The 25,044-nt window shown below is 47.0% G+C and overlaps 3 protein-coding genes across 3 annotated transcripts in view; 2 read left to right on the top strand and 1 right to left on the bottom strand.

The window, feature by feature from the left end:
• Positions 1–8,009, top strand: part of USP3 (ubiquitin specific peptidase 3) — a gene marked incomplete at its 5' end in the record, with an annotated part of 20,135 nt that extends 12,126 nt beyond the window's left edge. Inside the window, 9 exons of the mRNA XM_009083659.1 lie at positions 252–365; positions 980–1,093; positions 3,639–3,785; positions 5,062–5,168; positions 5,257–5,337; positions 5,962–6,080; positions 6,171–6,284; positions 6,371–6,438; positions 7,844–8,009. Of these exons, the coding sequence (XP_009081907.1) occupies positions 252–365; positions 980–1,093; positions 3,639–3,785; positions 5,062–5,168; positions 5,257–5,337; positions 5,962–6,080; positions 6,171–6,284; positions 6,371–6,438; positions 7,844–8,009 (1,030 nt within the window). The remainder of the gene's footprint in view (positions 1–251; positions 366–979; positions 1,094–3,638; positions 3,786–5,061; positions 5,169–5,256; positions 5,338–5,961; positions 6,081–6,170; positions 6,285–6,370; positions 6,439–7,843) is intronic.
• A 4,911-nt stretch (positions 8,010–12,920) lies between these two features.
• On the top strand, positions 12,921–15,538 carry FBXL22 (F-box and leucine-rich repeat protein 22). The gene is made up of 2 exons (XM_009083656.1): positions 12,921–13,255; positions 15,193–15,538. Exons 1-2 carry the CDS (start codon positions 12,921–12,923, stop codon positions 15,536–15,538), a joined length of 681 nt encoding a protein of 226 aa, XP_009081904.1.
• A 2,955-nt stretch (positions 15,539–18,493) lies between these two features.
• On the bottom strand, positions 18,494–24,227 carry LOC103810741 (probable E3 ubiquitin-protein ligase HERC1; the record flags this gene model as incomplete). Its single annotated transcript, XM_009083658.1, has 7 exons — positions 18,494–19,148; positions 19,903–20,208; positions 21,104–21,256; positions 21,492–21,744; positions 22,137–22,213; positions 23,723–23,888; positions 24,058–24,227. Coding segments are annotated over 7 exons (1,311 nt in total), but the record flags the coding sequence as incomplete, so codon positions are not given.
• Positions 24,228–25,044: the final 817 nt, after the last annotated feature.

Below are 25,044 nucleotides of genomic sequence, written 5' to 3'. Positions count from 1 at the left end.
CAGCAAGGTGTTTGCCTCGCCCTCTGGGGAGGTGTGTGCTGCAGCCCTGGGCACGGGAGGGTGTGTGCTGCACACTCTGGGGAGGTGTGGGGGTAGCCCTGGGCACAAGAAGGTGTGTGCTGTAGCCCTGGGCACAAGAAGGTGTGTGCTGCACACTCTGGGGAGGTGTGGAGGTAGCACTGGGCACAGTACATCACACTCTCCTTTTTCTCTGCCCTTTAAGGATATCATTCCTGTTTCCTTTTCCCCAGTAACATTCAGCAGTTCTGCTGTTACTTCAAAGAGCTGCCTGCCGTGGAGCTGCGGAACGGGAAGACAGCAGGCAGGAGGACCTACCACACCCGGAGCCAGGGGGACAACAACGTGTAAGCTCTGCTCCTTGTCAGCACCGAGCAAGCAAAGGCTTGGGGGGTGGAACCCCCATCGGCTGGGATGTCACACCATTCACAGGGGACAGTCACAGGAGACAGCTGTGTGTACAAAAATGAAACTGGTATCGCTTGCAGCATGCTTTTACAGGTCTGGTGCTGCAGGGAGGGACTGCACCAAGTGCTGCAGTGTCACTGCACTGAAAGTAGCATTAAGAACTGCTAGTTTTATGTACTCCAGATGTTATGCTGCTTAATTCTGGCTAAAATAAGGTCATGGGGGTGTGACTTGCAGTCACATCTGCTACTGCTGCAAAAAAAATTAGTGATTCACAATGTGTAGCTTGTTTGAGCAAGTGTCAAAGGGATGATGGTAGTAGAGTCCACTCTAAAATGGCATAAGGTGACTAGATTTCCTAATCTATCATTTTCCTAACCTGTCTCTCCCAGTGCTATGTAGGATTTTGGCCATAGAATCTTTGAAGGTACTGGAAAGCATATTTACCAGTCACTCCAGTCTGAACCAAGCTAATGTCTGATACTTGTACCATTGAGCTATGAGGGTTATAATCCAAACCTGCATTAAACACCAGCTTTTACTTTCTTTCCAGTTCACTGGTAGAAGAATTCAGAAAGACACTCTGTGCTTTATGGCAAGGAAGCCAAACTGCATTTAGTCCAGAGTCTTTATTTTACGTTGTGTGGAAAATCATGCCAAACTTTAGGTAAGTTTTGTAATAACACAATCTTGATTGCAATCATGTGTTGCTGCTGTCCTACCCGAAAATGATTGAATCTGCAGGTTGCACTCTATGCAGCTTTCCACATGCTTTGAAAAGGGTCTTTGCTCTGATCAGCAGTTTTGTGTACATTGGTGGTGTTTGCTTTTTTCCTGCCCTTTTTACCATAGCAGTGTTGGAGAGGACAAACATCTCAAGTAGAAATAGTAACAGTTGTACCCTTGAGCCAGTGCTCCAAAGGGTGAGTGAAAGGACCCAGATAATGACTGGTAGGTAAGTGCCAGGTGAAGGGTGTTGACAGAGCCCAGGCTTGGCTGCAAGAAGAAAGCCATGGAGTCAGATTGCAATGGATATAGCACTTTCAGGCCTAAATGCAAACATACTGGCTGAAACTTCCTTGATTCTCTCTGGACATGAAGTAAGGGCTGTAAGAGAAAAATCTTGTGCATAGTAAGCATTTTGTGCCCATACTGGCAGCAAAGCAAAGGAAAGAGCAGGTTACTGAAGTAAATTGAAGTGTCGTTCCTCTCCAAGGTCTCCCTGTCCTGGCCCCTGAACCTCTTTCAAAGGAGCACTGCAACCTGTTAGGATATATTGTGATGAAGGTAAGTTGCTCCCTGTTCTCAGGTTGTAAAGATGTTCTGTTATCTGTTATACTCCAGCAGTGCTGAAAAGATGCTGTGAACACATCTGCTCAACGTGTAACCCAAATAAGACAAATCTATTTGTTCTCTTCTTCACACTGCCAATTCTGTTGCACTTGGCTTATGAGAATCAAGGAAGTTTAATACCAGTTAGTTGCAAGCAGTGACCAAAACATTATAGGCAAACAAACATAATGTCCTTGACCAGTTTCCCTATTAGTCTTCACTATAATTGTTGTTAGAGTAAGTGAGGAACGAGTTCATTGCAGTTCCTCAAGCAAATTTTCAGCACTGTGGGTTCAATCAGTCACAGCTTTTAAAAGTGCTGTTTGTTTGGGATCTCCCTCTCTTCCATTTTTATCCCCAGTCTTCTGGGAGTGTGTCCATGATTAATGGATAAGAGAAATCAAATGGAGAACAGTGTCAGCTGCTTAGTGGGTCCCTACTCCCACATGATCCATCATGCTTTATTGACTCTGGACTTAGGCTTTTGAACAAATCCAGAGAATTTTCCATCTTGTTTGTAAGTATAAATGTATGAACCAGGAGCACAACCAACAGTGTGGAATGATGGTTCCTTCATCAAACGTGCCATGTACTTCTGAGCAGCTCTGGGAGGGGGAGTGCTGGCTCTGGCTCTACAGGACTGTCCTGCTGGAGCACAGCAGGTTTGTGTGCCAGTCTGTCTGTTGGGAAGGGGAGGTGGTGCTGCCTGTGCTTTGCAGGGTGCTCTAAGCTCTACATACAGACTTGGTGGTTTATTTTAAAGCTGCTGTTTGGGAACCTCTCAGAAATACTGACTTGACTCCAACCCCCATGTGAACAGTGGATTTTGTGGTGACTTTTGAATCTTACAATATATTGCCCATTATTTGTGACAGAGTCAAAGACAAAAGATGCACTGTCTGAATGAGATGTGAAGCAGTTTTGCTGAGGTGCAAATCACATCTAGTTGGTCACAAAGGAAATGGAGAAATGCCTGAGTGAGGCATTGCTGCTGGTGTGTGCTCCTGGTGGATGTGGTACAGTGCCAGGGTTGTGGTACAGTGCCAGGGTTGGTTCTGATGGACGTGGTACAGTGCTGGGGTTGTGGTACAGCGCCGGGGATGGTTCTGACAGACGTGGTACAGTGCTGGGGTTGTGGTACAGTGCCGGGGATGGTTCTGAGTGCTGGGGTTGTGGTACAGTGCTGGGGTTGTGGTACAGTGCTGGGGTTGTGGTACAGTGCTGGGGTTGTGGTACAGTGCTGGGGTTGTGGTACAGTGCTGGGGTTGTGGTACAGTGCTGGGGTTGTGGTACAGTGCTGGGGTTGTGGTACAGTGCTGGGGTTGTGGTACAGTGCTGGGGTTGTGGTACAGTGCTGGGGTTGTGGTACAGTGCTGGGGTTGTGGTACAGTGCTGGGGTTGTGGTACAGTGCTGGGGTTGTGGTACAGTGCTGGGGTTGTGGTACAGTGCTGGGGTTGTGGTACAGTGCTGGGGTTGTGGTACAGTGCTGGGGTTGTGGTACAGTGCTGGGGTTGTGGTAGGGTTGTGGTACAGTGTCAGGGTTGTGGTACAGTGCTGGGGTTGCTGCTGATGGCTGTGGTCCCATCTCGGGATGCTGCTCGTGAACAAGTGTTAGGCACCTGCTGCTCCCTGTTGTTTTCTGCTCTAAAATGTGCATTCTTAAAAGTTTCTCCATCTTCAGAAAGATGTGCAGAAAACATGAGCTGCGAAGGACCAGAATTGCTTAGTTGTTGAACTAGACACTGCTCCTTTCTGAAGTCCCTCTGGAATGTCAGCTCAGGACGACTGCCACGCCAGGTTTCCTTCCTGTGACCTGGTGCTCTTTGTGGCCACTGAAGCAGCCTCTGTGTGTGGTGATCTTGTTGCTGTTCCTTTCCAGGGGGTACCAGCAGCAGGATGCCCACGAGTTCATGCGTTACCTCCTGGACCACCTACACCTGGAGCTCCAGGGAGGCTTCAACGGCGTCTCACGCTCGGTGCTGCTGCAGGAGAACTCCAGCCTGTCTGCAAGCAACAAGTGCTGCATGTAAGTGGGTCTGAGTCCCTTCAAAGCCTTGATGCCTTTGTCTGGGTCTGCATGTGGGGGCTCTGGGATTTCAGCCTCAGGGTCCATGGCTGAAATTTCTTTACTGCCTCTGTCGTGTTAGGAAGTGCAGAGCTGCAGTCTCAGAGCTGAGCGTTCTTGCAGGAGCCGTGTCCCTTCCAAAGTGTCCTGGCAGTTTTCACAGCTCTGAGTGAGCACACAGGTGAAGTTAGAAAGGCATTTTAAGTCATTAGTCCTTCAGAAATAAAAACCTCCTGTGTTTTATGTTCTCTACCCCTATACAGTTCTTTCTTCTCCTCAGCCTCACTGGTGTAGGGTGAGCAATGGGCTGAGTGTGGTCCCAGAGATGGCAGGAGCAGACCTTCCACATTAATGAGGCAGTGTTAATGAGCAGTGCACTCACACTTTGCAGTCAGATTTTCTGCAGATGATCTGGCCAGATTTGTATGTCACTTGACAGTTAAAGCTGTTGCTTTTATCCTGGCTAGTTTTGATTTTCATGTTACTATGTTCCTTGAAACAGAGGAGTAATTTGTGTTTCTTTCAGTCTTCTTTCTCTGCTTCTGAAAATACTGTTGTTTCTGAATTCTGTTCCACTGGGTTTTCTCTCAGACTCAAACTGCCACAGAGTGAAAACCTTTTGAGCGTCAGGAAGGAATGTTCAGTCAGTTCAGTCTGCATATGTGGTCCCTAAGTCCATACAGAAAATGGATTTTCCCTTCCTATACAGCAGGCCAGACCGGTGCCGGACTGTGGAGATGCCTCAGTAGGGAAGACCTAGAGTTCAGGCTGTGCTCTTTGTTTTGCTCTGTACATCAATGTTGTGTTGCTGATGCTTAAAAATTCCCCAAATGAATCTTAAAATGTTTTTCCAATTGACACATATTTGACAAGTAAACCAATTTGGTTTTGTCAGCATTTTGCATGTCAAAACGCAAGGGAAATTTAAACTTTGCTCACCTCTGTACTGTGAATTTGTTTTGAGAGAGGCAGTGGCCGGGCAGAGTGAGGTGCTGAGGGCAGAGTAGGGCACAGGAGCTGTGTGTGCACTGCAGTTTGCTCTGATGAGAGAACCACAGGAGGGAGAGCACCTTTGTGTTTCAGATACATCAGGTGCAGGGCAGAACTGCAGCCCAGTGCAATCTTCGGAGCACTGAAGGTGTGGGTTCCTGCCCAGCCTGGTGGAGCTGTGAGCACAGGGATGGAAAGCAGCTGAGGCACACTGGGACTGACTCTGTCTCTCTGCCCCAAACTGTAGAAACGGAGCCTCGACAGTGGTCACAGCCATTTTTGGAGGAATTCTGCAGAATGAAGTGAACTGCCTCATCTGTGGCACGGAATCGAGGAAGTTTGACCCATTCCTAGGTAAGGCCTTGCTTTTCTTTTCATGAGATCTGACCTATGTCACACTGCATCAGAGTGGGTTGATCATTTGCCTTCTTTGTTTTCCCAGACCTCTCACTAGATATTCCCAGTCAGTTCAGGAATAAACGTGGCAAGAGCCAAGACAGTGGACCAATGTGCACCCTCCGAGGTAAAGGCCAAACCCACAGCAACCCACTCTGGACAGACCTTTTCCTTCTTCCCTTCCTTTCCTTCCCTTCCTTCTTTCCCCAGGTGTCTCACTCAGTTGCACTCTCTCTCGCACTCTCTCACACACTGACACTCTCTCACACACTGACACTCTCTCACACACTGACACTCTCTCACACACTGACACTCTCTCACACACTGACACTCTCTCACACACTGACACTCTCTCACACACTCTCACTCTCTCTCTCTCTCCTGCCTGCCAACTCCTGCCTGCCGTCCCCCTCTGCCTGCCAACTCCTGCCTGCCAACTCCTGCCTCCATCCCCCTCTGCCTGCCAACTCCTGCCCGCCATGCCCCTCTGCCTGGCTGCCAACTCCTGCCCACCCTGTTCTGCCTGCCGTGCTCTGCCTCCACCTTCTTCCCCGGCGCTAGGTCGGGCTGCCCCTGTGCTGTGGTGGCATTACATCAGGCTCCCCTGGCTGCAGAGGTGGCAGCAGCAGCAGTAGCTGTGCACAGCTGCACTGCAGGACGTGTTGTGCTGTGTGTTACAAATCCACCTCGATGTCAGCTTGAATCAGGTTTCTTGGTGTGAGCTTTAACATGTTTTGTATTCTCTTTTCAGATTGCCTTCGCAGTTTTACAGACCTGGAAGAACTTGATGAGACAGAGCTGTATATGTGTCACAAATGCAAAAAGAAACAGAAGTCCACAAAAAAATTTTGGATTCAGAAACTACCAAAGGTTTGTAGAAGCATGAGGAGGATCAGTGTCACAGCATTAGCAGCTGTAGCCCTGTGTCTCCCTGCACATCTCTGTCCCTCTCCCCCTCAGGTGCTTTGCTTACACTTGAAACGCTTCCACTGGACAGCATATCTGAGGAACAAGGTGGATACCTATGTCGAGTTTCCCTTACGAGGTCTAGACATGAAATGCTACTTGTTAGAGGTAAGAGGACCTACTGATATCTTCTGTGTCTGTCTTACAAATCAGAGTCGGTGCTGGTGAGTTGAAGAGTTTTCTGTGTTTTGCAGCCTGAAAACAGTGGCCCTGAAAGTTGTCTGTATGACCTCGTGGCTGTGGTTGTGCATCACGGCTCAGGGTGAGTATGTGCAGAGATCTTCTCCCACTGAAGGACATGCAGAGTTCATGAAGGCTTCTCTGTCCTTAGGGAATGACTTTTGCCTGGTGGAAATAAGCAGCACTTTACACACTGGCGTGGAACTAAGCTGAGTTAACTACAGATAGATCTGTGCAGTCTCTGGGGTTAATGACTACAAGTGTGAGACAGAATGAAAAGAGCCTAGTTCCACTGGGAATGGGAAGCCCTAAACCAAGAGGATGACTCAGGAGGTCTCATTTTGAAATGCTTAGTGCAGAACAGACATATTTCCTCCTCTTTTATTCACTGTGCTACAGAAGTGTGTGTGTGTGTCTGGACCACCTGGAGCCTGAGATGGGCACAATGACAGCAGTGTGACAGCTCCTCCTGCAGGACTGAATGCAGCCACAGGACACAGGGACAGCACAACTGCTCATCCTGAGAGAAACACGTTCTTATCGTATAGGCACTTCCTGTGTGAGCTGTCAAAGGGGTTTCCTAAAGAAATTCAACCCCATCAAAACCTTGCTGAGACCTGAATTTAAGTCACAAGCTGCAAGCCCAGAAAGCTGAAGGAACTCTTGGCCTGCCAAAGGCAGCCCATGCAGTGACTTAGCCACCACTGGTGCTGCAGAGTTGTAGAAAAACAAAGGACAGCAAAGCAAAGGCAAAAACTTGAAAAATTTTTGGCCTACTGATCTGGGATTACATTTGCTGTGAGTGCTTTTGATAGTATTTAGTCTATTTGAGTCTCTATATGCCAAAATGAGAAAGATTTCTGAAAACAGAGCACTATGAGATTTCTTAGCTCATGCTTGAATAGCAGCAGTAAATGTGTTGTGTACATGAGCAGATGTGGGAGTTGAGTGCTGCTGCAAGCCTTGCTGGCAACAAACTGGGGGACACTCCTAAGGATGTATGAACACCTTTTGACTCATCCCAGCAAGTGACTATTTAACTTAACATAAAACATTAATTTGGGGGGTCTCTCAGCCCCAGCAGTGAGGTGCTGTGGTTCCTGGGGGTCTCTCAGCCCCAGCAGTGAGGTGCTGTGGTTCCTGGGGGTCTCTCAGCCCCAGCAGTGAGGTGCTGTGGTTCCTGGGGGTCTCTCAGCCCCAGCAGTGAGGTGCTGTGGTTCCTGGGGGTCTCTCAGCCCCAGCAGTGAGGTGCTGTGGTTCCTGGGGGTCTCTCAGCCCCAGCAGTGAGGTGCTGTGGTTCCTGGGGGTCTCTCAGCCCCAGCAGTGAGGTGCTGTGGTTCCTGGGGGTCTCTCAGCCCCAGCAGTGAGGTGCTGTGGTTCCTGGGGGTCTCTCAGCCCCAGCAGTGAGGTGCTGTGGTTCCTGGGGGTCTCTCAGCCCCAGCAGTGAGGTGCTGTGTCCCGTGTGACTGTTGTTTCTCTGCTGGCAGTGTGGGCTCCGGTCACTACACGGCGTACGCGGCGCACGAGGGACGCTGGTTCCACTTCAACGACAGCACTGTGACTCTGACCGATGAGGACACCGTGGGGAAGGCCAAGGCCTACATCCTCTTCTATGTGGAACAGCAAGCCAAAGCTGGAGCAGATAAACTCTAATACCTCCTTTAATTCTCACTTATCAAGTCCACCGGACAAAACATTTCCATTTTTCCATAAATACTTGATCCAAGACTTATTAATTTCATTGTGCACTTTTCAATTTCCTCTTGTGGGTTTTAGTTTTGTTGTGTCAGTGGTAGCATTTGACTTACTGAACTTGGACACAAACTAACTTTTTTTTAGTTATACCAGAAAACCTCAGCAGATTTGATTTGCTGCTTTAGTTGTGATAACTCAATTTTGATATATATAGTTTCATGAAATAGTTATTTGACTTTTTTATATTGTTTTCAGTTCTCGTTCTCTAAAGGCACATTTACATCAAAGAAGCTTTCTGTCCTCCTTATGAGCAGATCCATGTGCTTCTGAAGAGCAATACAACTTTGTGCTGTTCTTAGTGCTGTTCCCTAGGTATGATTTAATCTCTTTAATCAAGGGATTGTTTGCACAGACTGTTTTCCCTCGTGCAGGAAGCCGAAACAGTGACCTCTGAGCAACCATTCCTTGGCCGCAGAAGAGAGGAGATGTGGCACCATTAAGTAGACCAGGCAATTGCTGCTATACTGGAGTGTGTTCAGGCTGCTGACTTCAGGAATCCTTGTAAATAAACAGTTGGTTCAATTGTATCAATACTGCAATGCTTTCTCCCCCACCCCCTTCAGATCTAAAAAACTCTCTTAAAATTACCTGTCTAAATTGTGTTGAGATTTTTGGGTTTTTTTTAACTGAACCTGAATTGCAATAGACATCTCCTGGTTTAGACTGTCAGCCTGAAATTTGATCATCAACACTTGCTTGCTTGGAAACTTGGAGACTTTCTGGCAGTAGGACCCCAACCCTCCTTCCCGGGGTGACTGGACAACACCCCCAAGGCCTCAGGCCTAGGTCTAGCTCTGCTCCATACCTATAGCTCACCTGAACCCAAAGGAGGCAGATGGTGTTCCAGGGGTCAGTTCAAATGCCATTTTCTCACAGCAGAGCCTGTGTGGTGGGAGATGATGAGCCAAGACTGCTTGTGGACTGGGGAGGCTGTAGCACTTACACACTGGCCCAGAGTGGCGTCCTTAGTTTCTAGGTGAACACAGGAGCCACGATGCAATTTCTGAAACTTGCTGTGGTAATTGAGAAACACATGCTAAAAGAACACCCCGAGTTTTAGCTGTGCTGCCAGTTAATAAGATGGAAAGAAGGCAGACAGGAAAACCATGAGTCCAAAATACAACCTGAAATTTGACAAATACTCCTCCCAGCCCATCCTTTCCAGTTAGCCCCCTTGTGCTAACAGGAGTTGGGCACTGCTGGAATCTGAGCTGTGGCAGTGAGAGCAGAGTCACCCCCTCAGTCAGCATCCCTGAGCTGTCAGCAGTACAGTGCAGTGGTCTGAGCACACCCACCAGCTCCGAATTCCCAGTTTGGCCGTGGGGTACCGGGTCACAGTCAGGGCCTGGGTACACTGGTGTTCCTGGAAGCTTTTTCACAGCCTCTTAAACCAGGACAGGGAGAACTGGGTTAATACAGAACTGCAAACAGCATTCAGCATAGCTGACTGTGCACAGGTGAAGGCTGTTCTGATCGTGTTTGGTACGTGGTGACATAAGGATGCTCTAACCCTAACCTTATGCCGGACAATAAACAGAACTGTTGATTGCTTTGAAGTGTCAATAGTTTGTCACCTTCCATTTCTTGCAGGCAGGGCCTTTCTTCTAACCAGTCACCATGGGTCGCTGGGACTGACTTACATAGAGGATGGAATGTGAGAGCTGCTGGACATGCTGTCTGTAGCTGCACTTTACATGCTACTTGGACTGGGTTCCCTTAGATTTTACCTTTGAGAATGCCAAGCTTAAAATACACAACTACCTGGCTCTGGACCAGCAGCAGTTTAACTTAGAGCAGTCAGGTGGATGCAGTGTTCTTGCAAAACAGTGATGTAAATGTGCCTTTCTGTAATTTTAGGAACTTAAAATTCGTAATCTTCAGCAACTTTCACTTATTTTAATCAGCTTCTATTTCTCCAGGTAACTGTTTGGGTCAGAGTTCTGTTCTCACTTGAGCATTTGTTTCAGCCCCACGTGCTGTGCAACTCTGGGCCAGGGCTGTCCTGCCCCATGGTGCAATCACAGCAGGCAAGTTCCTGCAGCAGGTGCTGCTAAGGACTCAGCCATATGCTTTGCTGGAATAAGTACATTGTAAATCCTTTCCTAAGTTAACTTTCTCCCACTGCAAGCCCAGATGGACAGTCTGAACAGTTTGTTGTGGCAACACAAGTATTTCTCTTCCTGGTGGAGAACTTTGCTTATCCACTGTATTCTATTCAGTGTGGTGTCAAAAAAAAAAAAAAAAGGTAACTGAGCACTGAACCAGTAACATATACTGCACCTGGCCTAGTATTACGTTTTTAACCTTACTTGTATATCCTATATTTATCTACTAGCTTGGGGGGGGATATCTCCTTTCATTTAAAGCCAAACATTTCTTTTCTACTTACTGCTGATCGTAGTACGCAGTAGCACGCAAGAATTTTTCTTCTTGCTTGTGACAGCTCAGCAAGCAGCAGCTGCTCCCTGCAGTTCAGACTTGCACATTTTTCACCAAGATTTGTCCAATCAAAGTGTGTCCTTCTGTTAGTAATTGTTTAGCCACGTACACAGCTGGAGACGAGACCGATGGCACACACAGCTCAGAATGTCCAGCTCCCAGGGAGCTCTGGGACAGGCAGGGACAGTGTATCAAGAGCAGGAGCCATTCCTAAGGCTTTTGCTCCATCAGCAGAAGGTGTAGCACGTGGTCTTCAAAAGTTTCCCCGACAATGTTTCATTACTGATGTGTCTGTCTTACTGATGAGGTAATTGGCACCTTGAAAATGGATTCCAATGTGCTTTGGGCTATCCTCAAGTACTGTAGTGCCATAGTTGTAACTGTTTACCATTAAACTCTTGTGTGTAATTTTCAGTGAGGATTACTGACTCTGTGCATCTTGTGTGTTTCTGGAGCATTTCCAGGATGAATGTGAATTATATCTCATCACACAGTGTGTTTATGGAAAATGTGCCATTAAAGTGTCTCCTTTCTTTAGAAAACAAAACTCCTCTTGTCCTTCTGCAGAACATCAGTGTCACTCCTCTTACACAGATGGCCCAGTACTGTACTGTGTTCTGGAGAGAACAAATTAAAGCCATTGGAGTGTTCCTACTCCGTGACACCTCCTCTGGCCTCGGCACCTAAGCCCAGAGAGGATCTGCTGTTCAGACTGCAGTGTGTCCCCTGTCTGGCACCACTAACCTGGTTTGTTGGTTTGGGGTTTTTCTTAACTAACATTCTCTGTGTGTCACAACTCTGAGCAGTTTGAACCTGCCCCAAAATGAAGGTCAGTTGTTCCAGGTGAGAAGAGCGAAGGGTTCAGGCTGTTTGCCCGTGGCAGCTTACCTGGGCCATGAAATCCTGGCCCTGCCGTGGCTTCCTAAAGTTCTCGTGGCACTTGCCAGAGCCTGTTTCTGAGCAGGAGCTGCCTTCTCATTTCAAGGAAAAGATGGAATGACTGACAAAGGATAGGAAACCAACAAGGGGCAGTTGTTGAGCACAGCTTACAGTACAGAGCAGAAAACTGCTAAGCAAAGAGCTCAGCACAACTGCTGTATTTTGGTGTGTGCCTGCTGTGTGGACAGACACAGGAGCTGAAGCCAGAATTGCTGCAGACCACAAACAAATTTCAGATCTTGTTTTTCAGAGCCGAATTTCAAACTGCATTCTCAGGGTAAGGAATAGGTTAGCTTTGGTACCACTCAACCCTGCCATACATCACAAGACTCCTCATTAAAATGCACAATTTGCACAGCTGTGCAAGGTGCCCTGCAGTGCCACCACTTCACTGAATGGAGTCTCTTGTACCAACAGCAGACAGAAGATGGGCATCAAACACCTTCATCTCAAGCATTTTTGTTTCACAAATGTGACAGTTAAAAAAAACCACTTACTGTTTTCAGTTGCAACCTGTCATTTACTATAGCTACGTTTCTCTTCTAGAAGCATCTTTCTTCTACAGTAGAAACTCCCTTTACTGGAAAACAGCTACCTTTACTCATATATCCAATATCCATCCCCTTTTCCACCAAAAGGTGTCTGTGGTAACAGCTAAACCTACAAAACCAAACCAAGCCAACCCAAGCTAATAGGAAACATCTATTAAAAGCAACAAGCCCACAAGGAACTAAACACAGATTTGCTGTTCCCATGTGTGTCTGCCTCTGCTTTCCTCCTGCAGAAGTTGGGGACACAGCTAGCTCTGTTCATAGAATCCTAGCTCAGCCTCAAATAACAGTGTGCCCAGAACTCTGAGGCTTGTCAAGTGAAGCTGTAAACTCTGTGTGTGTGCTTCAAAGCACCCAGGGAATTTTGCAGCACCTTTTATGAGCCATGAAAGTTCATTATCCAGTGTCACAGTCCTTGAACATGAAGCAAAAGTGCAACCTCAGAAAAATCAGTGAACAAATAAAGCCTAAAATTGTTGTACACTGCAAAAACAAACTGCTGCTCCAAAAGCCACATCCTTCAACCATGGAAGGCTAGCAATGATACTGCTGGCTGTACTTACACACCCACTCTGGTAACTCAGCACAAGAACTCTGCTAAACTTAGGAGTGTCTACAAAGGAAAAAACCAAGCCCTTTTAAGGAAGCATTTCATGGCAGTCAAGTACAGCTGTTCTACATGGCCACTCCGTTGTGGGAAGCACACAGGCTGCCTGATGCATGTTCCTTTTTCCTTCCCTATTCTGAGCTCCTGCACCAGTTGTGAGCCGAAAATAAACACCATTCCACAACCATATATGTGCAACAGCCTCGTGGTGGTGCTGAGCCCCTGCCAGCACTGCCCAGGCCAGGAGCCTCTCCTCGACCTGCTCCGGGGGCTATGCACATCACCCAGCTGAATCGGGACTGCCTTTTATATCTCTTTTCCTTTCTGGACAAAAATAGTAGGAAATGTTTAGCAAAAACATGTCACAAGTTGCTCGAAGTGTTTCAGGATCCTTTACTGTGGTCTTTGCTGAACTTTCATTCTCCAGTGGAACTAAAGAAGGACAATTTTCTCCTGGGACCTGCTTTGAGACACCTATCCATCTGCTGGTATTCAGAGAGAGTCAAGGTGTGCAACATTGAGGACTGGATGAAAAACAGTCTCCAGAAAGACTTCTGTAGCAGGCACGAGAACACTGTCAGTGATTTTTTACTAGACGTTTCCAACAGGTATGTTCCTTGGGTGTGTGTGCAGGGGAACTGCCCTGGAGTGAGGGAAATGAGACCTGAGAGCTCCTCACTCCATCCAGCCTGCCTGGAATGGAGCGTTGAGCATGGGAGGGTTTTAACTTCACAGTTCTAGTACTATGTAAAGTTTGTTTTATAGTGCAAATAGTGTATATACTTCATATTGATTTTCCTTAAACCTATTTTCTTCTCCTTTTTCTGAAGAATAAATAATATGGGAAAGGGCACTACTACCTAGCACACTGCTGCTTAACTGAGCCCTTGTGCAGGGTCTGGAGGACTCTGCTGAGGTCCTAACAACCTCGAGGCAAGTCGTAACAACCAAGTTCATTAAACAGGTTACTAAACATCAGATTTACTTAATTCTGAGAGACAAGTATTGCTTTTATACCAAAATATAACTCTCTCTTAGCTCCCTATGAACCACAGTAAGAGTAATGCCACAAGCAGCTCTGGGTGCACAGCAGTTCTTGGAACAGCTCTAATAAAAGATAAACGACACTGGGAGGTGCAGATGGGGCAGAGCCATTCCCAGTGTGCCACAACACCAGAGCTGGCTGAGGGCCCAGGCCCAGGGTGGCCTGAAGTGGCACAGCCAGCCCTCAGCTTCCCTCAGCTCTGGCAGGGACAGCAGGAAAAAGGCAGCAAGTGACAGGACACAGGACACAGAGTGCTCTCGAAACCATGACAGAAATGCAGGTGCAAACCAGGGCATTAAGCTGCCAGTACAAAATTTCAGAAGTAACCATTTAAAACAACAGATAAAAATCTGGGTTAATTAGCAAAGGCTCAGCACACCTGTGCCTACACAGGACAATACAAATTCCTGCCCTTCCTTGCAGCAACTCACTGGAAGTGTTCCCGTTCACATGAAGCTCCTAGTACTCGGCAAACTCAACAAATATCCACTTTTCTCCCTGCCTTTGATACACAAGGGATGGCATCTCAGAGCCCTTCTTGACTCTGCCAGCTTTTTTTCTCTAACTTCATAACTGTAAAGGAAAAGAGTAAAAACAAAGATCATGCAGCTGATAGGACCTCACTTTATCCCCTCAGCTCAAAAGGTGAAGTCAAGCAGGTGGGACACAGGGTGGGCTGTAAAGAGTACACTGTGCCCCAGTTTCTAAGGCCCAAAGGACACACCACAGCCAGGGCAGAGCCCCTTGTTTGCCCTGACTGTTGCTGTGCCCCAGAGCCTCAGGGTCCCTGCACACAGGGCTGCTCAGCACAGGGACAGCTGCTCCAAGTCATCACACACTGACTCAGAACAGGCCTTTCCTGTGCTCTCCCAGCTCTACCCAAGCAGCAAGAAATAAAGTTTTCAATAGCTGCATGATTGTAACAGAAGAGTTCTTACCGGTTTCAGTGGCTCAAAGGAAAGTTTAAGGGCTGTGTGGGGCTCTCAACATCACTCTTAGGCAGCAGCTGGCACCTACTCAATGAATCCAAGGAGCTGAAATACATCCATAATTCCTGAAAATCCAGAGTGGGAGTGTCTTACTTGCCCAAGCTCAGCATGTCTACAAAGCAGTTCCTTCTCTCAATTGTCCTCAACTTCATCCTGAAATGAATCTCACCTGTACTGGGTCTTCACTAGCTGCACCTGGAGGAGAGCAGCACCATGCAACTCCTCAGGACAAACCAGTGCAGCTGCAGCTTAAATAGGCCTTGGCCTTCCCCACCCTGCCTGCTGAGCTAGAGATGTTGCTGCCAACAGAAAAGCAAAAGGGGTAAGCTTTGCCATTAGTAAAGCTCAACATAAAGATCTATGTATGACTCCACCTGCTTAAGCATTCTTAGCCTTCCTGATGGAAGAGGAGGTATTTTTCTAGCCTTCATATTTGTTCTTGATATTAGCTTCTCCAAGCTCTATTATTTACTTTTGCCCTCACCTCACCTGTCAACAATCATGTTTGCAGATGCCCAAATCTGCTCTCTCTCACGCTCTCTGGCTGTGGCCACGTCACAGATGACTGCATCCTGCTGCTCCTCAAGAACTGCCCAAACCTCAAGACACTCAAACTGGAAAACTGTGTGCGCATCACTGACCAGACCCTGGCGGCAGTGACCCTCCACGGGGGAGCTCTGCAAACACTCCACGTGGATTTCTGCCGGAACATCACACAAGCTGGTCTAGACAGGGTCAGGGAAAAACGTCCTTCAGTTGTGCTGAGGGCAGAGAGAAGTGCTAACATGATCCCAGACAGTAAGCCAGCAGAAAAGCTGATGCTTGAAAAAGCATCAAGAAAATTGGTTCAGCTTTAAGTGCAACAAACTGTATAATCAATGTAGGTGTTTTACCTCACTTGCTCTCTCCTCTTGGGTCGCAACAAACTGTGGTTAAGTCCAAACAAATGATTGATTTGTTTTGTAAAGGGTGTACTGGAAAAAAGGCATCTCCACCAGGCTTAAGGAAAAAAACCAACCTGCTCTCTGTTGCTCCTCGAAACTGGGAAAGCTGCACGGTCACAGAGCGCTGCGGGAGGGGGAGAGCAGAGCAGCAGTCTGGTTTACTGAGGCATCATCGTAATTTGACAGAGTGCAAGGTCCATTCCAACCCCTAAAATTCTATGACCTATGAACAAATGCTAGTTCAGAGCACTAACCTATAGGACAGGACAGTGACTTACAACCTGTAGCTTTAAATGCTAAATTAGGACACACTGCAGCCCAGACACCATTTCTCACTGCAAAGAACAAAACAAGGAGCTATTTTCATCCCAAACCACAAACCTGTCACTATGCTGCTCTGCTGCCTGGAAGTGAAACTTTTTATTAATGAAATTCTGCAATGATGCTATGCCATCACCTAACAAAACCTGACACTAAAGGTTGGCATTGTTTTATCCTGCCACGATCCAATGCCCCGAGAGCTGGTGTGGAGTCCTCAGCACTGCAGACACCATGCTGCAGGACTCTGTGCCCTTACAGACTTCTGCCTGAGGAAAGTTAGACATTTCTGAGTGCCACTTCCCTGTGTACTGCAGTCACCTGACAGATCATCCCGTGGGAATCCTTCGGGGTTTGTCTGAACTGCAGCATGAGGTTAAAGCACCTTTCTCAAGCCCTGTGCTGTACTCATGTGTGAGCACATCCTCAAGTTCTGCTTTCCATTATTTTCCACTTTGTTCAGCAATTCTGACTCCTGGAGAGCACACCATACAATCCTGCCCACTCCACAGCTGAACTCGGACTTGCCTTACACCTCCATCCCATAGAACAGGATCTCCTGAAGATCCTCGTGCCCACAGAACTCAGGCTGCCAACCCTGGGAGAACCAGTGTCAGCTCAGCTCACACACCACACGGGCAACAGCCTCAAACTGGACCCTCAACAGTTCCAGCTTAACTCACAGTCAAGATCTCATTTGAAAGTAAAACCTTGCACAGAGCACAAACACCTGAGTGTGTCCTTAAAGCAGGTTGGAAACTCTGACTGTTCTGCCACCATCTCTGGCCCATCACACACCGACTGCTCGAGGCTGTGCCTGTCCCACAGCAAATCTTACCCGAGGACCTCTTCAAAGAGAGACTTAACTGCACAGCACTCTATGAAACTGGGATCCATTAACTCCTTCCTCAGATTTAAGTAAGGAACACGCCTGGACAGGAGGACAAACAGCAATCCTAACCCAACCTTTACAGCTTGGAAAGGTGATTGCTGAGGTGAACAAATTCACTGGGATGTGGAAATTGGGATGTTGACACGATTTCTACCTTGGATACACAACACCAGTTTCACTTACTGCTGACAAGCCAAAACAAGGCAGGAATTTATAGTCACATCAGTAAACAAAGACCTCCTGATGTCAACTCTCCAAGCACCTGTGGTGGAACACACTCTCTGCAGATGTACCAGGAACAGATTTTCGAGCAGCTACAAGATATGAACATCAGTTTGCATCTGTCTACATCTTACTTAAACCTTTTTGCCAGTTTTCTATCAGGACTGTGTGTGTGTGCGGATGCACTTTGTGGGGTTTTGGGGACTTTATTTGGCAATATTGTATTTTTATGTATTACATGTATAAATTTAGACCAGGATGTGACTTTACTCCCCCAAAACATAGCAATGTGACACCAAAATCTCAGCTGAGTTTGAAACCATAATACACAAAGAGGCAGGAGCCCTGAGACCCTCCTTCCCCACAGACTGCTGAGCCCCAAGAGGTTTTGTGTTGCCATATGGTACTTGGTCACAGCTAAAATCCTTTTGCTTTTTCCATGAGCCAACAACTAACCCTAACCCAAAGGACTTCACCAGATAACACAGACCTGCAAATTTTTACAGCTTACCAACTCTGCCCTTCGAGCACTATTAGCTGGCACCGAAACACCAGTTTGGTCTCAGACAACCAGGAAATTTCCCTATCCATCCTTGCCAACAACACAATAGGGAAAACAACAGCAATTTCTACCCTCTACTCCGGACTCAGATGCACCAGGCTGGTCCCAGGTGAGACCAGGCTAATAACTGTCCTCACTGGCCCTGAGGATCATTCCCAAGGTGTCCAGTGAGCAGGAGGTGGGGAGGAAATCAGGGCAGAGCAGCAGTGACTCACCTGGGGACAGACTCTACCCCTTTCCTCCAGCCAGGAAAGTCCTGCTCCTCAACACCAAGCAGCATTTGCAGTTTGACACAAATGATGTCTTTTGTAGACACTGGGCAAAGATCTGTTCTCCAGCACAGCCCTAAGACAGAGCAGAGGTTCCTTTGTGCAGCACACTGCTGCCAAACCATGCTGATCATCACAGTTACAGATGCAACAAGATGCGACCAAAGGCAGAACTCAGAATGTGCATAAAATCCACACCCCTGACCACACTGTCACTCGCATTTTAAGTTCTTTGTGCTCTGACCAGGAATCAGCTGCATCTTAGAACGAAGTTTTTTTTGGTCAAAAGCTTCCAAGGCTCTGAGTGGAGGTGGCAGCAGGCTGGTACTGCCAGCAGCTGCACTGGAGGAGCAGAGCACTCACAGGAAAAGCCAGAAGGAAGCAGCACAACAGTAAGAGCAGCAGAACCACGAGCAGTGCCCAGGGGAGCCAGGGGGCACATCAGCAATGCAGAGCACAGAGCTGCTCAGCATCATGGGGAGGATACACAGTTAGATGCTCCAAACACCACCCACTGCCTAACACCAACACAATTTCCTGGGACAAAATATCAACGTATGAAGACTGAGCAAACCAACCACAGTTCACAAATGCATACAAGCAACTGATTCTTGGATTTGCTTTATTTTTCTCTGCTTAAGGAACCCTGCACAGGCAATCCAAATTAAAACAAAATAAATATGTGAATATTCATGTAAAACTGTCCTGGCTAATGAACAATTATACACAATGTACAACTCTTCATGTTCACTGGGAGGGCTTACAAATGGACTATTCCCAACAAAAATGCACCAAAATGTCTCCATGCAAACTTATCAAAAGTGACCAAAAAATAAGAATAAAACTTACCCATATTTTTTGTTTCGTTTTTCCTTTTTTCTTTTTTACAATCACAAAAAAATAAAAACATCTAATTTTTTGTTACATTTAGAGTAACTAAAATGTGGCCACCATCTATTAATGTCTGGTTTTATGCTCCTAAAACATCTATGGTTACTGTAAAATTATGTCAATGATGAATTGGACTTGGGGCACTATTTGTAGTAAGAGGAAGATGATTTTATTCACAGAATGTTAATAATCTGTGTCTGAGCCCTCTGCATTGTCCACATTCCGTGAGAGCATGTAATTGTCCATGTCTATAGACCTGCAGTTGTTGATTGCATAGCGCAAACGCTCTGCCATGATGAGTTGACTGGAGTAGGGTGGGAGCCTCAGTTGAAAGAAACAAGTCTGTGAGGTAGGCAAGCTGTCGTAAGGCTGTGGAAACGGATAAAAGGTGTTAAGCTGTCAATGAAGGAAAAATGCAACATACCCACGTTTCACTGCCCTTCCCCTTCCTCTGCCTTCAGCAGTTCTGCGTTCTCTCCAAATTCCTGCTCAGCAGCAGATTGGCTGCCCTTGCTTTACATCCTTTGTACATGCAACACCAGCACAGATACAGGGCAGGTGTCCTCTGCAAACGACTCGACCCCCTAACGAACTGCTCTCCTGCAGTGTGCCTTCACCTGAGGCAGTCTGACACACCCAACCAAACCATCTGCTCGAGTTTTTGATTCATGTTGTTGAGGGAATGTGCCTTCACTGCACAAAGCCCGAGGTAATGCCGAAGGAAAGCATCCCTGCACATCAGATAATACACTGTGAACTCACTGCACTAGTTTGAAAATGTCCTATGTCGCCATTTAGAAAAAATGAAAGCTTAAAAACAGAATGAAAATTACCAAATGAAAAAAGAGATTGGAACAGAAAAGTCCTTGTGGCCAAATTACAACAGAAGTAGCTTTGTGCAAGGACTTGTCTTGAGCTCCAATCACCAACGGCACCAAATCAGCTAAGATGCAACTCATGCAGCCCAACAAAAATGTTTGGGATTATTAACTCAGAGCACACCCCATCTCCTACTGTGCACATTTACAGTTATGGAAACTGTCTCCTATGGCCAAAGGACAGACTATAGTAGAGAGGAATGTGAAACAGGAATAAAGACAGACAAATAAACCCAGCACCTTACCCTATCAACCTTCATGATCTGGAACCGCTGAGAGATATCAGCTGTGTTCGCTGGCAATCGAGATCTCCCCGACACAAACCTCATGAAAAGGACTCTCTCCTCGTTTGAAAATTCTTCAAGGGTATGCCAGAACCACTGCACCAGCTGATGCTGCTCATCCACCTCTCTGTAGCGCACGACTTTCTTCAGAACCTCGACCGATATTTCTGGCATTCCACAGACCATTTGCTCCAACTGCTTGGCAGTCAGGAGAGACAGCAAAGGAACAGGAACGATCCAGGACATTCCTTCCCTGACAGCAGCCACCTATGGGCCAAAAGAGAGCCAAAAGAGTGCAACTGCTAACTCTGCCACCCTGTACCATCCGAGTGCAGAGCTACCGTATCAGCTGAGAAATGGGATAAAGACAGGAGAGAACATCTGCCAAATGCAGCTCCCACTCATCCCCTGCAGGGGCCTTTGAGAAAGAGTCTCAAAATCCTGAAGGAAACTACAGGTATTTTTAATTGCAATTGCACATCAAAGAACGTGTTTTGATCCAAAACACAACTGCTTTCAAAAGAGGACAAGTTGGCAGCACAAATGATGGCTACACCGAGAAGCTGTGTGAACACAATCTGAGCTGTGTTCCGGCTCAGATGGATGGTAGGAATGCTGTATCTGTCCTACAGCACTTAAGATTCAGGTACATCTGATGAGAAAGCCACTTTTCTAACACAGATAATATCACACATGCATCTGTATCCTGTAATTAGTACATTGCTTCCACCAGCTTCACTTTACAAATGACACAGAAGTATGAAAAGAGGCAATGAACATTTCCCCAAACATACCCTGAAATATGTGCAGTTTCTGTGCTAAAGTAGAAGAGAAATAGTGGATAATATTTACTCTAGCTAGTGCCTGCATTGTTGACAGGTCCAACAATAGTGCCCAGCATGCAAACCAGCAGCTTCTTTCCTGGCACGGGGCTGACAGGGCACTGGGGCCACTCCAGGGATTTCTCATGCTCTTTTGCCAGCTGAGCAATTACTGAGAAAAACAGGACTAACTGAAAAGAAAACCCAGGAATGGTTTGTGGGGGAAGAAAAGACACGGGGACCCAGGCAAGGTGCAGGAAGCAAAGCCCAAGGACTCATGGAAAGAGGCATAGCTCAGTGCTCCCGTCAGCGACGGGGACAGTGTCCCACCAGATCCTCACCTGACGGTCCATTTCATGGAGTCTGTACTCAATTGCCCTCTCCACATACTCTTTCCTGTTTGAAAAGGTAAGTGGGATACTGTTCCCTCCAGGGATTATGGGAACCATTTTTCCATCAGCACTTTGGCCAACAAAAGAATCCAAAGGAATCATCTGTTACGCAAAAAAGGAAAAGCATGTTCAGTGTGAGTCACTCCAGTGATCCGAGTTTGATGTTTTCTCTAAGTCACCTACAACTACACATAATCAGACCACAAACTATTCTAAATGCACACAAAGTGCTTGTTACCCCAGGAACAGAGACTGAAATCACATATACACTGCAGCTCAGTCTGATCAAACAACCACTTTCAGAATAAACCTAAAAGCTCCAACCTTCTTATCTTACCTCATGGAAATTTTCTTCAGTAATCCCACTGTCTTCAATGTGAAGAATGCTGTTGAGGGTCTGCACATAGAGCAGATCTACCTCCTCCAAATCCTCCAAGATGAGTGGGATACAACAAAGTTGCTTCCAGACCATTGGAGCCAAATGAAGATCTAATGGCTTTTTTGTACGAATAGCTACACCCATGAGAATGCCCAAGAACTTAAACTGCATCAGATGTTCATCTAGACATGCTGAAGGGTTAAACAGAAACCTGAAAGAGCAAAGAATCAGTGAAAATACTCCAGTATTATTTCTATGCCACTTCATTAGAAGTGAAAGAGAAAGCATTTCTAAGCACAGCACAGTAACTGCCACCACACTTGTCACCAAGGTGTGTCCACATATTTCTATAGCTGTTGGAACACTGGAGGCCACGACAGGCAGAGCTGCTGACCATTCTTGGTGCCAGCCTGAATTCTGCCATCAGCAACCAGCCATTCCTGTTAAAACCATGCCCTGCCCTGCACAGTAAAGTCACATCACAACCTGAAGGAAAAAATATACTAGAGACAATCACGAAGCCTCATCATTTGGTATAAAGCAGTTAACAGAAGATTTGGATTTACTAACATCTGCAATAAATGCAAGTCCTGGACAACTTACCTATCTCTATTGTAGCCTACTTCAGCTGTAGCATTTGGGGAAGGGATAAGTAGGTCTACTATTCCAGTTTCCAGTTCCTTAAAAATCAACAACAAAAAAGCATTCTTAGGGATAACAAACCTGACAGAATTATTAAGACATTCCAGCATTACCAGACACAATATTCCACTACAGTGATGACTGCTTCTCGCAAACCAATACTTAAAGAACATCTAAGAGAAATTAGACATGGTAGGGAAGATTTTAAGTAACAAAAAACATGTTTATTTTGTGACCTGCCCTTATGTCAGACTACAATGGTTATTGTCCTGTGGCTGCTCTGTGACACATTCCTGGCACCTGTTTCCAAAACAATCAGAAGCCATAAGCTCTTCACCCTATCGGTGCAGCTTCTTCAAGATCCAAAAACACTGTCAGTGATTTCTGTCCTGAACCCTTCTCACACCTCATATGGAAAGCAGACTGTTCACAAAAGAATGCAAAAATTATGCCTCAAGTCCTTACCTGAATCAACCCTACTCTAGTCTTACAGGCTTCAGAAAATCCACTAACAAATGGAGTTCTTCAGTTTCTCCCATCTTGTATCCCAGCTCTAACTCCACTGCTAGCTACAGCATTATCCACAGCTATTGTCCTGTCCCAGAACAAGCAGATAGACTTATTATCCTCCCCAATCCTCACTTTCTGTGTTTTAAGGCTCCTGGAAGATTAAGGAACAACCAAATTTCTTCAGCCAGCTCCCAACTACAGTGAGTTGTGTCACAGGGCTGGCACACAGCTTTAAAACCATTAGCAGAACACATGAGCATGGACCAGCTTTACCCTAGTGCTGCAGTCTGAAAGCTTCGGCAGATAGACTTATTATCCTCCCCAATCCTCACTTTCTGTGTTTTAAGGCTCCTGGAAGATTAAGGAACAACCAAATTTCTTCAGCCAGCTCCCAACTACAGTGAGTTGTGTCACAGGGCTGGCACACAGCTTTAAAACCATTAGCAGAACACATGAGCATGGACCAGCTTTACCCTAGTGCTGCAGTCTGAAAGCTTCGGTTTGCTGGATGGACCAGCTTTACCCTAGTGCTGCAGCCTGAAACCTTCAGTTTGCTGGGGAGTCTGGAAAGACAGCTGTTAACAACAGCAACAACCTCCTGGTTACAGACAGGCCAAACAGTGCACTCTGCACTTCCTGCTACTGCCCAGGAGTCTGGAGAGGTGATGTGCACAATACCTGAAGAACACTCGGCCCGAGGTGTTTCTGCACTGCATGGAATGTGCTGTGACCTTGGAATAGAGTTAGCTCCCTCAGAAGGAACTGGCAGGACAGAATGGGAGGCTGCAAAATGCTCCCAGTAACATGTAGGGGCCATCATGTAACACTAGTTCTAGTGTGGCTTTATGGCATCTCCTTGGCACAGTCTAGGAAGATTTCTTTCTCCCCAGAGACAGCCCTAAGCAGGCAGCTCTAGTGTTGTGGCTCAGGACCGAAGAACAAGTTTTTGCTATGCTGCAAAAAGGACATAAGAAAAATACTGACAGACACCAGAGAGAACAAACCTCTTCCCAGGCATCCTGAATTCACAGACATACCTGACACATCTCTGTGATAGTGTCATCAAACACTCCACCTGCATCATCAGCTCCTTCTCCCACCAGTTTCACTTTCCAGGCACGGGAGGGCAAGCGAAGGTCGGACGCATTCAGCTTCACCACTTGCCTTGCTATCTGTACAAAAATGGGCTTGCATTTCCGACCTCTTTGGGGAGAAAAGGAGAGACACAGCCATACAATGTAACTCCCCAACACGCAAAGGCTACCCAAGTCATTCGGTTAACAAAGTTGTACAGAGAGCTCAGGATGCCAGAAGTTAAGGAAACGGACATGAGCATCCATTTGAGGCCTAACACAAGGCCCGTGACACGCACCTGGTGGATATCCTCTTCACAGTGATCTGTGGGCCGTAGTTCTTGCCCTGCACCATGGTTTTCCCGATGGAGCGCACCATGGGCAGGGTGTACACCCGCGGGGCCAGCAGGGGCCTCAGCTGGCCCTGGACTATGCCCCATGTCCCGGCGTTGTAGTGAGAGGTACTGTTCTGCAAGAGAGCAGAAAAACCACCTCGACACAGAACACGGACTCCGCTCTCTGCCGGGCAGGCCCCGTCGAGGCAGGCCCTGTCGAGGCAGGCCCTGGCACTCCCAGCTCATGCCGCTCGGCCTTGGGTCAGCTCCTGGGAACCAAACTGTGGCGTGGCAGAGCTAGCACAGGGAGCACAGAGAACGATACTCAGACAAAGTTTGCTTTAACCTAGTGTTCTATACATGTTTCTTTATTCTTTTTACAAGACCTATAAGGCCTATCACTAAGATCCACCTTGATCTGGTCAGAAACTCTCTCGCGGCGTGGCAAAACACAACACAGCCAAGGCAGTTTCTTTAAATGGAATTTTACCTGGTTATTGGGACTGAGGTTCAGTAATCTCCACGAAGAGTACATGAGATCAGAAAAATGGTACAGCAGTCTCAGCCTTGCTCTCACTGTGTGAATGCTCACTTCTTTCAGTGCCCCATACTGTGGTGGAATGGCATCAGGCAAACCAAGCTGCAAAGGCACTGAAACACCTACCACAGAGAGGGGAAAAAAGCATTATTTTATACAGGGGAGCTGTATGGCTTTGGGCTGGGCTGACTCTCCTCGCAGCAGCTTAGGCTGTGCTTAGCTGCCTACTGGGGCTAAACCACAACAGCAGCCAAACTAAGAGTAAGATCACAGAATCAACCGGGTTGGAAGAGACCTCAAAGATCACCGAGTCCAACCCTCAGGTAATTCGAAAGCCTGCAGGGACATAAACCAGACTAGAGTTTGTCCCCAGCGACCAGGAGCACCCCGGGCCCGCGGCTCACCGGGCGCGC

Source organism: Acanthisitta chloris, unplaced genomic scaffold (assembly GCF_000695815.1).
Source record: "Acanthisitta chloris isolate BGI_N310 unplaced genomic scaffold, ASM69581v1 scaffold26061, whole genome shotgun sequence".
Lineage (NCBI taxonomy): Eukaryota > Metazoa > Chordata > Aves > Passeriformes > Acanthisittidae > Acanthisitta > Acanthisitta chloris.
This window is presented reverse-complemented; position numbering and strand designations above follow the sequence as displayed.

What these genes read in the sequence shown, in the direction of transcription:
- FBXL22 (XM_009083656.1), top strand. Translation starts at nt 12,921, where the DNA reads ATGCACATCACCCAGCTGAATCGGGACTGCCTTTTATATCTCTTTTCC. An exon ending in TTACTAGACGTTTCCAACAG is followed by an intron (nt 13,256 to 15,192) that starts GTATGTTCCTTG and finishes TCATGTTTGCAG; the next exon opens with ATGCCCAAATCTGCTCTCTC.